This window comes from Scomber japonicus, chromosome 2 (assembly GCF_027409825.1).
Source record: "Scomber japonicus isolate fScoJap1 chromosome 2, fScoJap1.pri, whole genome shotgun sequence".
NCBI classification, from domain to species: domain Eukaryota; kingdom Metazoa; phylum Chordata; class Actinopteri; order Scombriformes; family Scombridae; genus Scomber; species Scomber japonicus.
In genome coordinates this window covers 37,770,862-37,783,581 of record NC_070579.1, presented here as the reverse complement: position 1 = coordinate 37,783,581, position 12,720 = coordinate 37,770,862, and the positions used below count along the sequence as shown (strand labels likewise).

The following is a 12,720-nucleotide window of genomic DNA, read 5'->3' as shown; positions in this document are numbered from 1 at the left end:
TTCACCTACTTTAAATAAATTAGGAGACATTTCTACTCACTGTGATTTGAATCAGCCCAATTATGTTACACAACTATGTTGAAATTAATTGTGGGTGCAAGTGTAATTACTGACATTAGCAGCCCTGTGCATTTTTTTTAAGCTACTGACATAAAAGATAGGATTACATTTTTCCAGCAGTCAGGTGTTCATATGAACAGTGAAAGAGGTTTTCCTCTCTGTAATCATTCCTCCTGTTCATACGACATACGGACTATTAAAAGAGTTCCTTTAAATGTGCTTTCAATGGAAGTGATGGAGGATAAAATCCACAGTGTGTCCACACACTCATTTAAAAGTAGATGATCAGCTTCTATTGAGCTTCATCAGTGTGAGTTATTCATATCAAGTCATATCTGACACATTTCAATCAAATTCCCTCTTAGTGTTTCCCTGTTGAGCTGTGGTAGAAGTACATTAACAAAAAGACTTTGCTACTAAAAACACTGTAACATTGAAACATAGAAGATGAAGATTTGACTCATTTGGATGCTGAAGCTTCATATTAGCTTCACATCAACTTTTAAATACATTTGTACACAGGAGGAGGACTGTGGGCTTTGTCCTCTATCACTTCCATTGTAAATGCACTATGAAGGGATCTTCTAATGGTCAGCATGAACAGGAGAAGTCATTACAGAGAGGAAAACAGGTTTCTGTGTTCAATTAGGCTCCTGACTGCTGACACACTTGAAAACATTAAATGAATTGATCAGTCAGAGAAACACAAAAGCAAACATTACTTTTGTGACAGACTTGGATTTCTTTCTCTTATTTTAAAAGTTTAATATGTACACACACACACAATATTTACACACATGCCCCGAGGATAAGAGCAAATCATAAAATGTCACAGGACTCACTGATGGTAAAACAGGAACTGCAGCCATTTAACAACACAGTAATCCAGTAGACCATTCATCCATGTGATATTTAAATATCCATCAAGCTCACTACAATGTGCTTCAATTCCAGATGGCTCATGTCAGCTTAGACATAACTGGTGTTACTCAGTGCACTTCATAGCATCAGCTAACATGACTTTCAAAATGGGCGTTATGTTGATAAGCTGACCACATATTGGGAGTCTGAAAAAAATATAAAAACCTAATAAAGTGACATATTAAGAGTCCCAGAACGAAAGCTCTGTTCTTCCTCCTCTCTTTCTGGACTGTGGCAGACTGGATGCTGAAGTGACTCACTGTCTTCCCTGAGGTAATAAGGCTTAATAATAACACAATTTAATAATTTGAGTTAATTTGGGAATGTTTCAAACCAAATTTCTGGCCAATTCTCACACATTGTACCCTTTTAAGAGCGCACCACTGAAGTCATTAACCTCTTCACCTTCACTGGACTCACTAGAGGCGTGTGGTGAAACAGCTAACAGCACCAGCCGTTTTGCATTTGCATAAAAGTAGTAGAGATGGTCCCATGAGGAGGGCTCTGCAGCATTAACACTCTGTCAGAGGCTTTACAATGACATTTTGGAATACACTTTGTTTCTGGGCGCTGAAGTAGTGTTTTTAGTTTTGGCACTCAAATTGGAACATGAAATCTAAGAAACAGCACGACATATTCACACTGAAAAAAAGAAAACAAATTAGTATAAGCCTTCAAAAAGTCCGATGGGCGCCTCACATTTCCAGCTAAAAATAAGACACACACTTCAGTGCTTTTTCTTCTCCCCCTGCACCGCTTCACTTCTGTCAGGCCAGTTTGCTCCTTTTTAGATGGTGTGCAAGCAATATTTTTTTAAAAAGCCCGGAGAGAAAGAGAGAAGAAAAAAAAGAGTCAGAGGGGAGGAAGAGTGGTATTTTTTTCTAAAGGTCATCGATTCCCACAATGAACAGAGGCAATTATGATTGGAGCTCAGATGGTCCTTGGACTTGGAGATCTCTTGCCACAGGCTAGTCTGTGGGTGTTGGGAGAGTGGGTGATTTGTTGTTATACACCCGTCTGTTTGTGTGGATATGTGTGTGTGTGTGTGTGTGTGTGTGTGTGTGTGTATCATAAGCTTCCCCCAGCAGCATTTTTAAAAAGATGTTGTTTTCACTCCAAGCATCTGTTTAGAGTTTCCTGGGATTTTACTCTTGATATCCACACACACACACACACACACACACACACACACACACACACACACAAGAGTCTATCTCGCACACGTGGATGAACACATGCACGCAAAAATAAGGATGCACAGGCACACATGTTTTGATTGGCAATTGCACATACCCCACACACACACACTCATGCACGCACGCACACACATGCACACACACACACACACACACACACACACACACACACACACAACAGTCTGTCTCACACACGTGGATGAACACATGCACGCAAAAATAAGGATGCACAGGCACACATGTTTTGATTGGCGATTCCACATACCCCACATGCATACGCACACACACACACACACACACACACACACATACACATATACACAGACTACCTTTGGCCTTGACAAACTGACATAATGACATACCAGACAACATATGATCCATGCCTGTTCTCGTGGGTGTTTTTCTAGGGTATATATGTGTCAATCATGCTGTGTGTGCCTTTGTACCCTGGTGTGCTATTTCATGTTCATGTGTGTGTGTGTTTCTTCTTGAATTACCCTCATGTCTTGGCTGGAAGATGTATTTGGCCTCATGTCTTAGAAAAGCTTCTTTTTTTTTCCTTCTTTTTTTGTTCCTATAAAAATGTAACAACTGTAACTTAATGATTAAAGAGAGAGGAGAGTAAAAGTGTAAAAAAAAATGAAATGAAATGGAGCCATTTCAGATTCAATACCAGTACAACTGTAAAGCTGAATTTATACAAGGTAGAGCTAACCATTGATTTTAACAACATTCTGTGACAAATCCATAAAATATGGCGATATATGTTAAAATATACAAAAATGTGTGTTTCCTAGCACAAACATCCAACTTCCTCAGATGGAATAAGACTCTCTCATCAGCACAGCTCACTGAAGTCTGTAAGTTCCTTAGGCAGTTGAGGAAATAAACCTTCATTTCTTCCATAGTTTTTAATTGTGCTGGTTGACATGGTTTATTACTGGAGCCTGTGCAGCACCAAACATTATTTACTACTATATTTGTTTTAGTTGTTAGTTGTTTCCAAAGCTCAGTGAAAACACATTGAGATCTGGAAACACAAAGAAAGACAGTTTTATATATATATATATATATATTTTTTTTAGATTGACATCTGAAAGTGATTTGTATATTTCTTGTTTCAAGATCTGATAAATCATGAAAAATGCATTATGTTGCTGTGTTAAGAAGGCAAAAACCAAAACACTATTAATCTCTTTCATGTGTGTCTTGTTAAGAACTTATATTCATCTCAAATTTGAGCTGCAGTAGATGGTGAAATTGTGCTAAGTTGTGTGTGTAGTCTGATTGTCGGCTTGACTTATATGGAAGAGAAACAACTTTGTTTCCTTTTCACACACAAGGCCAACATGTAAAACTCCAGGCTGAAAGGATCTATAGAAAACATTGTGAAGGGATGTTTTACATACTTAAACATTTCCAACACATCTATGGTCTTGCCAAAGCTCAAACCTTCCCTCATTGCACCCACCTGCCCCATTTTCCAAACTCTATGAGATTATTTTCTTAGTCCGCTCTTAGTAAACAGTTCACATGCAAAACTCGTGTGGAGAGCCACTTCATGCACCTGTTTATATGCAAATCTAAAGGGAGGATCTGTTCTTTCTGTACAAGTGGAGGCTCTGTTTTTTCTGCTCACTGAGTTTCTATGCTAACAGGCAGGATTGTGTTAACCAACACACACACACACGTACACATATAAAAACCTTCCTCTGTGACTAATTGAGCCAAGCTGTGCCACATAAAACAAGGCACTGCATCCTACAAATACTCAGCAGCTACCGGACCTGTTACATCCCTATTGAGTAAAGCTATTACAAAACAAGTGTCCCTGTGACTCCCACTGTGGGTGCTGTTGATTGATGATTGTTGTTAAGGATTCTCTAAAATTCATTCATTCGAGTCCTTTTTTTTTGTTTTTTTGTTTAGTAGTTTTTGCAGAGATGATTTTTCCTCCCCTCACATTTCACTTAAAATCTGATTAGCCTCATCAGTGGGAGTCAAAATAGGTCAAGTAATAAGAATACACTGCTTGCTTTCTCTTTTTTCTCCTGCATTTGGAATATTTGCATGCAGGCCTAAGTTACACTGCCATGGGTGTAGCATCACCTCGGGAGCATGAGCATAATGATTTGTAATAATTAGGAGGAGGTTGATTCTAATCTCTTATGAATCTGCCATGTCAGTAGTTTGTAAAATAACAAGGACACAGTGTCATAAATGCAAAGCAGCGTTCTCTCGTAGCACTCCTGCTGTTCAGCATTTATGTCCAAAACATGGCTCAGAGGCACAGATACAGTGTGCTGAGTGTTTGTATGGTTCAGATGAATTGAACTGATTTCAATGGGTCCTTTGGATTTAAATAAATACTGCAATTTGACACTTAAGCAAATATTGATAATTATGGTTTTACTGTTGTGTGTGTTTTTTAGTTTTATTCTATCGTTTCTGAGTGGTGCAAACAGCTTCTTACTCATATTGTAAAAGTGCTTTTTAATGATAATGCATTAATTATATTATAACAAAAACATCTAAATTAGAATTTTTTCGGTTAAAATAGGATCTTGAGATAATAAGAATGTAAAATGTGTTTTCTGTTTTAAGAGTGTACATACAGATAAGCTTCCACTGTGCCAGAGATCTATATCCTCAAGCTGTTGTTATGTAGAGCAGAGGTCATCTAACTACATGCAAGATGTAGGATGATAACGCTGCAATTTGACAGATAACTTATAGCAGGAAAAGCATTGCTGTATTTAAACCATGCACAGTGCCTGCAGTACATGTTGGAGTTTCCTGCTAGCATCCTCAGTGGAGTGGCTTAGTGGGTCACTTAATAGGAACAGGGCGATGATTAATGCTATTAGTTATAATAACACTATGTCATGTCCAAATGTCTGCATGAAAATGGTCTTTTAAGCACAGTCTGTAAACGCCCACACTCACTCTAATCAGGCAACATATGTGTGTAACACCTGTGTGGGTGGACTGTGGTTATATAGGGCCTCATTATGGGATGGGAACATTTGTTCTGTCAACAGTTCTAGCTGCCTAACATTGTTAGTAGACCCTCTTTAGCAAATGAGTCATTTGAACAGCTTTATCCGTGAGTACAGCACTGTGAGATCAACACAAGAAGTGAAACAGCATCTTCAGCCTCATTCATATCCCAAACTTATTTTGTTCTTAAAGTCCGTGTAAAGTAAGAATAAATATGTGTTCTGAGTTTGACATACCACAGAAAAGTGTTTAACCACCCTGCCAAATTTCAATGATTAAAAAAATCGACAAATATATGAAATTAGGCTTCAAAGTTGTGTATAAAGCAGTCTCTTTCTCTGCTCCCAAACACTGTGGGAGTGCCCACCGAGTCCACTGAAACCCCGCCCCCTACCAAGTGTCACCTGTCAATCAAAGTCACCACCTCTACCAGAAACAACGTAACGTCTGAGAACTTTCTGCTGCTAACTCAGCTGCTAGCTTGGCAGCTAACTCGGCTGCTAGCTCGGCGGTTAGCTCGGCGGCTAATTCAGCTAACTGTAGACTGTAGTAGTAGCTGAATGTATTTATACCTCTACAGCAGCGTTACGTAACGCGGCAGTGATTTTCAGACCCGCCCACTAAATCCTGAACACAGAAATCTTGAAACACAGTTTGTGAAGCCTAGCTCCACAATTCAAATCTAAATGGTTGAAATGCTTTTTACACTTTTTTTAGAAATACATTTATGACCTATTTAATGTGTTTAGAAGAAAATGTCTGACTTCACTTTACACGGTCTTTAACACACTTTCTGCCCTTCAAGTTGTGTCAATCACACTGCTGTGGTTCCGCTCAGTGTGTGTCAGATTAACAGGAGTGAACTGGGATCAGTTTGCTCCTCTGGACAGTCACAGTGAAGGCTGAAGGTGCTCACATTGATGTTGATTCCTGCTTTGCTTTGAACATAGTAGGATGCTTCATCTTCTATCGATCTAAGTAGTCCACCTGCTGCAAGGAGGTTTTAAAAAAGCTTCCATGGTGGTGGTGATGGTTCCCAACACTGCCTCCTCATCACAGCTTCAAATTCAATTTATTCATATTCATTCATTCAAAAATATTACAAATCTATAAATGGAAATAATAAAATAAAGTCAATATAGAATAAAGTGAGTAAAACTGGAGATGTTAGGAGTAAAAGTAGTGATGTAAAACAGACATAAAAGATGAGTTATGAAGAAGAAACAATACGATACAATGAACAGAATAGTCCAAATAATAAAACAGGCTTAAATGGAAAATAAAAGACAGATTCATAAATAAATAAATACAATTCAATTAAAAAGGTCTGCTGCCCTCAGGCCTCTTTATTCTTTATGAAGAATGGGAAATATGGTTAAACTGATGGCAACCTGTGCCCCAATCATGTTTGTATTTATATTTTCTATTAATCACCATGTACCAAGAATCTATACGGCTTTTAAGTTTTCAAACTGAATGTAGACTTTCTTCTTCTATAAATGCACACTTTTTCTGAAATGTTCTATGAATTCCCAAATTTTCTAAAAAGGTTCTGTTAGAGAAAACCAATGTTGAATGACTGTTACCATGGCCATTAATCCTCTTACTTTATCACAAATACACACACACACACACACACACACACACACACACACAAGCACACACACACACACACACACACACACACACACACACACATAAGCACACACAGGCTCCTGTCGATTAGCCAGCATTCTCCCATGATCCTTTGCTCCTGTCCTCACCAGGAGGGGTTGTGGGTAACGGGCTGGCACAGCACGGTTCTAATTTAATGAGGCAGAGAGGTGTCTATGTGTATGCAATGCGTTCATGTGTGTATATATATGTGTGTGTGTGTGTGTGTGTGTGTGTGTGTTTGGGTGGGGGCACTGCAGGGGTTTCTCTTTCTAAATATTCCCATGTTGAATCAGTAATTGGTCCTTGACACGACTCTCACTGTAATATCTGCTCTGTCTGTGTGTGTGTGTGTGTGTGTGTGTGTGTGTGTGTGTGTGTGTGTGTGTGTGTGTGTGTGTGTGATTTTAAACCAACACAGACAGGTCACTGCATCACTAAGTCATGTATCATCATGGGACATATTCAACATCAAACTTCTCTCAGATGAAAAATAATCAGGGATTTTTGTCTCATGGTTATTTCTACTTTTCAAAGGCTCCTAAATTCATCAGGGAGACACATTGATCCTTTTTTTGTTGGATGTAAAAATCAAATTTGAAGGGCACCATTGGTTTAGGATAACAACCATCAATATATCACTGTCACTAAGGCTGCGTTCACACTGCAGGTCTGATTTTTAGGCCTGACTGTCCACACTCTTTTTAGCAAGTGTCCAAATCAGATTTGGCTCTGTTCAGACTGGGCCACATTAATGACCAATCTGACAGGTTGCTGTGGCAACGTCGTCAGAGCCGAGGCGTCATCTAGCGTGTATTGTGTGATGTCATATAATTGCAGAAACAACAAACCCTCGAGCTTCACTTGAACGGAGCCATCTCCCCCAAAGATTAAGAATATGGTTTGGTCCTCTGTCCATGGACTGATGTTTTCGACGTCCTCCATTGCCCCCAGTGATATCACCTAGCAACAACAACTGGAATAAGCGCGAGTCTGGTGTGGCATAGAGTGACGTAGCGTAGAGACGTAGCGTAGAGACGTAGCGTAGAGACGTAGAGAGATGTCACGGACAGTCAAAACCGATATGAGTGTTTGAAGCTGTTCAGACTCAGACACATCTGTCCAAATGAGATTTGAAACCTCCCAAAGGTGGTTTCACTCTGGTTTGCAAAAATCGGATTTCATGTGATTTATGACTGTTCAGACTTCATAAGAGCCATCTGGTTCCAATCTAGATGGGCTAAAAATCAGATTTTGGCTTGCAGTGTGAACGCAGCCTTATGTTGGTACTGTACTGTAGTTGCTTTCTGAGTCCCATAACTGTCAGATCTACATATATGGTCAGCTATTGTATTTGAAGTTATCTGAGTTTTATTGTGTTAGGGTGTAATTTATAAATAACATATTAAGCAGGATATATAGTATGCAAATGCCTGAATGCTGTGAAATATGTTCCAGTTTTTATTAAAAGTGAATTGAAAGTTAATGACTTTTTTTGTGCTAAAGAAACTTTACAGTTTACAGCTACTTTAAAAGTCTAAATCACTTTAGACATGTTGATGGTGAGATTATGCAAAAAGAAAGTGAGTTTTAATTCTTAAACAGTGTGTGTGCTGGAGTTTAAAGTGTAGACTGCTGCACACTGGAGACCTATGCTAAGATGTGTTTGTACCAAATGTGAAATTCTAATGTTCATATCATTCTCATCAGATGTACTCATCACTTCTGCTGCTACACTTTGTTCCATTTTGAAACCGTTTCATTTTTGTTTAACTACCTCATGGTCTTTTCCACCGCTGTTCTCTAACTGTTTTTGGGGAGTGTAACATTGCAGTTTTCTAGAGGGGCTTTAAACTAGATCAGAGGTCACTAATAGGCAGACTGCGGTCCAGATCCAGATCCAGATCCAGACCCAGGCACCTAACTATCTGGACCCAGACCTGTACCTGATATTGGAATATTGAGGTTTGCTATATTTTGCTGAGCGTTTCTATTTTAAAGGGCGCAGCTGCTCCAGCTATTACGGTAAAAGTGAAGCGGCCCTCAGAAACTCACAAACCACTGTGCATAGCCAATCTCCTCATGTGATGCTGATCGACCAATCAAATCTGTACATTCATGAGACAGAGAGGTGGCAGATAAAAGCTAAAACTAAGCACTTTATTTAAGAAGCACAATCAAAAGCTTTCTGTAATGCACTTTATTTTAAAATGCCATCTTCATTTGATATAAGAAAACAAAATGTAGTTATCTTTTTTCATTCTTATTTTATTTATTTGAATTTATTTGAAAGTTGAGTGTAAATGCTAATGAATGGTGTTGCCATATTCTGTCTGCAATCTAGACACAGATAAGATAAGATAATAATATAAGATAATGATGGAACTACAATGCTACTTCATTAATTGGACCTCAGTGAATTTTCACTGAAGACCCCTGGTTTAGATCTTCAACTGGTCCACTTGGTTCCCAGGAAGACCAGGTCAGGTCCAAATGATATTGATTATAATCAGGTCCAGGTAGGCTTCTGGGATCTATGTGTGCTTATGTTGTGCTTCATAATGATCACAAGAGAAGAATGATCATGGCTGCTTGTTAATTGGTGCAGCATCATGCTGCTGCCAGTGTTGATGTTCTCTCTCTGGGTCTCCTCAGGCTCACTGTAATACTGATACATACACATAAATTGTATGTAATTCTGTCGGATTGATGAGGCAAAGCAGAAAATCAAATTCTGCTCCTTCAATTATAAACATGCCACATCAGCTATGCAGTTGTTTTTCAGCAGGCTCCATGTAGAATATATGAGTGGGAATGAAAGTGAGAGGAGGTGTGATGGTGAATACAGCTTTGTGGCCTGGATGTTGTCTCTCTTCTGTCTGGTTTATACCAACTTGAGATGGTTTTCTTTCTTTATGTTCGTGGTCTCAGAAAGATTTGGTTACATCTCAACTTGAGATGTAAGTAGAAGTCACACACACACTGAAAGAGACGGAGAGAGGTGAGTATTGTATTGCATCATGTCAGATTAACTGCTGGAGGCTTCCTTTGATGCATATACACTCAACTCTCATCTATCCTGCTGGTGTGTGTGTGTACTGTATGTATGTGTGTGTGTGTGCTCCTTTTCTCATTTATTTTGTGTATCTAGCCTGAGAGTATTGTAGATGGTTTTCATGTTTTCAAAAGCATCATTTCAACCAAATTCACTTTTTTTACTCAGTTTCTTCTAATTGTCCCAAATTCTACTCGCAATAGCTATACAATGATCATGATCATCCCTCTAATGTTCAATAATGATTACTGAGATGTCACCATGACGATGCTTTACTTCATCTTTAGGTTGGGTTATTGTGTGTATTATGTGTAATGAGAATGACAGCTGTTATCATGCTGTTGGAGAAAACTGCTCTAATAAATCAAATGTATTTCGTAATGTTCTCTGGGTATCCCACAATGCATTTGCAGCAACAAGTGATACACTGTATTTGGTGAGCCATTAGATTGTGTGACCTGCAGTGTTTGTTTATGTACAAGAAGTAAGATGAATATCAGGGCGGGTCACGGAATATGAAGGGTCACCAAATACAGTGTAACACCTGCAGTGATAGCATCATAGGGGAGATTAAATTGCACCGTGATAAAAAGCTTTTTGTGTTTTTCCTGTGAATATGTCACTTTATTAAATTCTGAAAAAGGCGAGAGAGTAATCATTTAGATTTCCATCCTAATTGTCCCAGACACTGTCTCATTGTGTCCTATGTGCTATTTTTACTGTCCACAGGACAATGGGACATCCTCTGAACGCTGCTGTTAATGCTCAGTACATACACACACACACACATACCCATTCACATATCTATCTCTTATTGTCTGTCAGTGACCCACATAGACATATCGCCTAGTTTTTCTTGTCTTCTTTCTCCTCTCTTTGCATATCACCTTATACTCCTTCCTCTTCATTTTACACACCGTATTAACCGTCCTCTCCCTCTCTTGCTCCCACCCCCCTCATCTCTCTCTACAGCTATGCACCTGTTTGGTCTCAACTGGCAGCTTCAGGAGACTGAGGGATACGGGGCGTTTGAAAATGGAGGAGGAGGAGGAAGAGATACGACTCCCAACACCTTCATGGTGTCCACAGACAATGGTGAGTGACCAAGAATGTGATAAATGTTCACTCTAAGTGTTTGTTCCAGTTTACAGTATATTTCAGTTTAAACAGAAACACACAATAGAAGTCATTCAACGTGCCTTTCCCTCAGCCAGCTGTAGTGTTGAATTTGCACACTCCTCATGATGCAACACTGCACCGTCCTCTTATAAATAAATCCATATGCAGCTAGTAGAAGAGTAAGATTTCTGTTCAGTGTCAGTGCACAAGCTCTATTAAAGAGCCGACTGAGCACATGGATAAAACATAAAGATCACTCCACATCAGCTGAGAATGCTTGTGATGTCTTGAGATGGAAAGAGGAGGAAACACACAATACCACTACATTTGATGTCATTAAAAGGAATATTGATCCAATCCAAGCCTAAGCAACCTTTCAGGCTTTGTTGCTCATGTAAAACCTTTCCATTCCCTTTCTCACAAGAAGCGGAAAATATGTTTGTGGATGCATTTGTGTTGGGTTTATTGATTCTCTCACATCCAGCAGTGAATACATGTTTCATTTTAACAGATGTGTTTTTATATTTACACATCTGTATGAATGTACTGGTTATACTTTATTCGTTTAGGAAAGTTAACAGCTTAGCAGAGCTATTAGTAATGCAATGTAAAGCATCATATAATCAATACAATATAAAAATGCAAAGATGTTGAGTATATTCAATAAAGCCTGGTTTGTCCTGTCAATCAAGCCTTTATTAAGCCACTTGTTCTCTCTCTGTCATATGTCACCATCATTTCCTCACTGTCTCTGGCACTTATTCATTTCCTCTTCTTCCTTCTTCATTTTGCTCATGTCTTGTTTCCTCACATGTCCTGGAAGTTGTGAGGCTTTAAAAAGTGTAATATTGGAGAGTTAAATTCTTCTCATTGACAAATATGCTTTTCATGAGACGGAGCTTTCAGCTGCTCCGGAGTTGCCCTTCGGTCACAGTTTAAATATGTGGAGCCATGTGAACCTATGAACTCTCTCTCTCTCTCAAGAGGTGAAAACGCTTTGTACAAAAAGTAGAGTGACTCAAAATCACACTCTTTGGACAAGAGAGCTTAGTAGTTTGCTCCCACGGGCCAAACTGAAGAGAGAAATAAAGAATGAAGACTGAAGAGGAAGCAGAGACATGGTGTGACTTTCTTGACCAGGGAGTTTTATTATAAGGCCATTAATTACCATAACATTGAATGAAAGATAAAGAGTCAAGTGCTAATAGTGCAAGTGTGTGTGAGAAAGAAAGATGTCATATGTTGCAGTTCTTACTAGTGTTACAAATGCTCATAAAGTCTAGACTGCCATAAATATCACACACACACATATACACACCAACTCACTCATAATGTCCCTTATAAACTCAATACATAACAACTGAGTGCAGCAGATATCACTCATAAACCAGAGCATATAGTCTTTATAAACGCAGGTATCCATGCGTTTCATAAATGGCAAATTATTTATATTGATGACAAAGAACCTCAACACTTTTTAGGTCAGGTTGAAATTTCAATTTGAAGTTTCACTCGCAGTTTTAAATGAGCCCATGTGGAAAGTTGCTGGTCAGATCTGCAGATTTCAGCACCTCAGTAGAGTTATTGTTCAACCAGTCCTTTGTGTTGAATTTTAATTTTTTTTTTTTTTTGTCATTACAGAAAAACCATTATATGGATAAAAAGAAAAGGAGTAGAATAGCTGGTTTTGGGTTTTTTCTGAACTCTGTGTCTGTG

General features: G+C 38.8%; 1 protein-coding gene across 5 annotated transcripts in view; it reads left to right on the top strand.

Annotated features, from left to right (window-relative positions):
- tenm3 (teneurin transmembrane protein 3) overlaps positions 1-12,720 on the top strand; it is a 237,767-nt gene that overhangs the window by 112,483 nt on the left and 112,564 nt on the right. For all 5 annotated transcript variants that reach the window (XM_053329180.1, XM_053329172.1, XM_053329158.1 and 2 more), the window contains one exon: positions 10,858-10,980. In XM_053329180.1, coding sequence (XP_053185155.1) covers positions 10,858-10,980 — 123 coding nt within the window. The remainder of the gene's footprint in view (positions 1-10,857; positions 10,981-12,720) is intronic.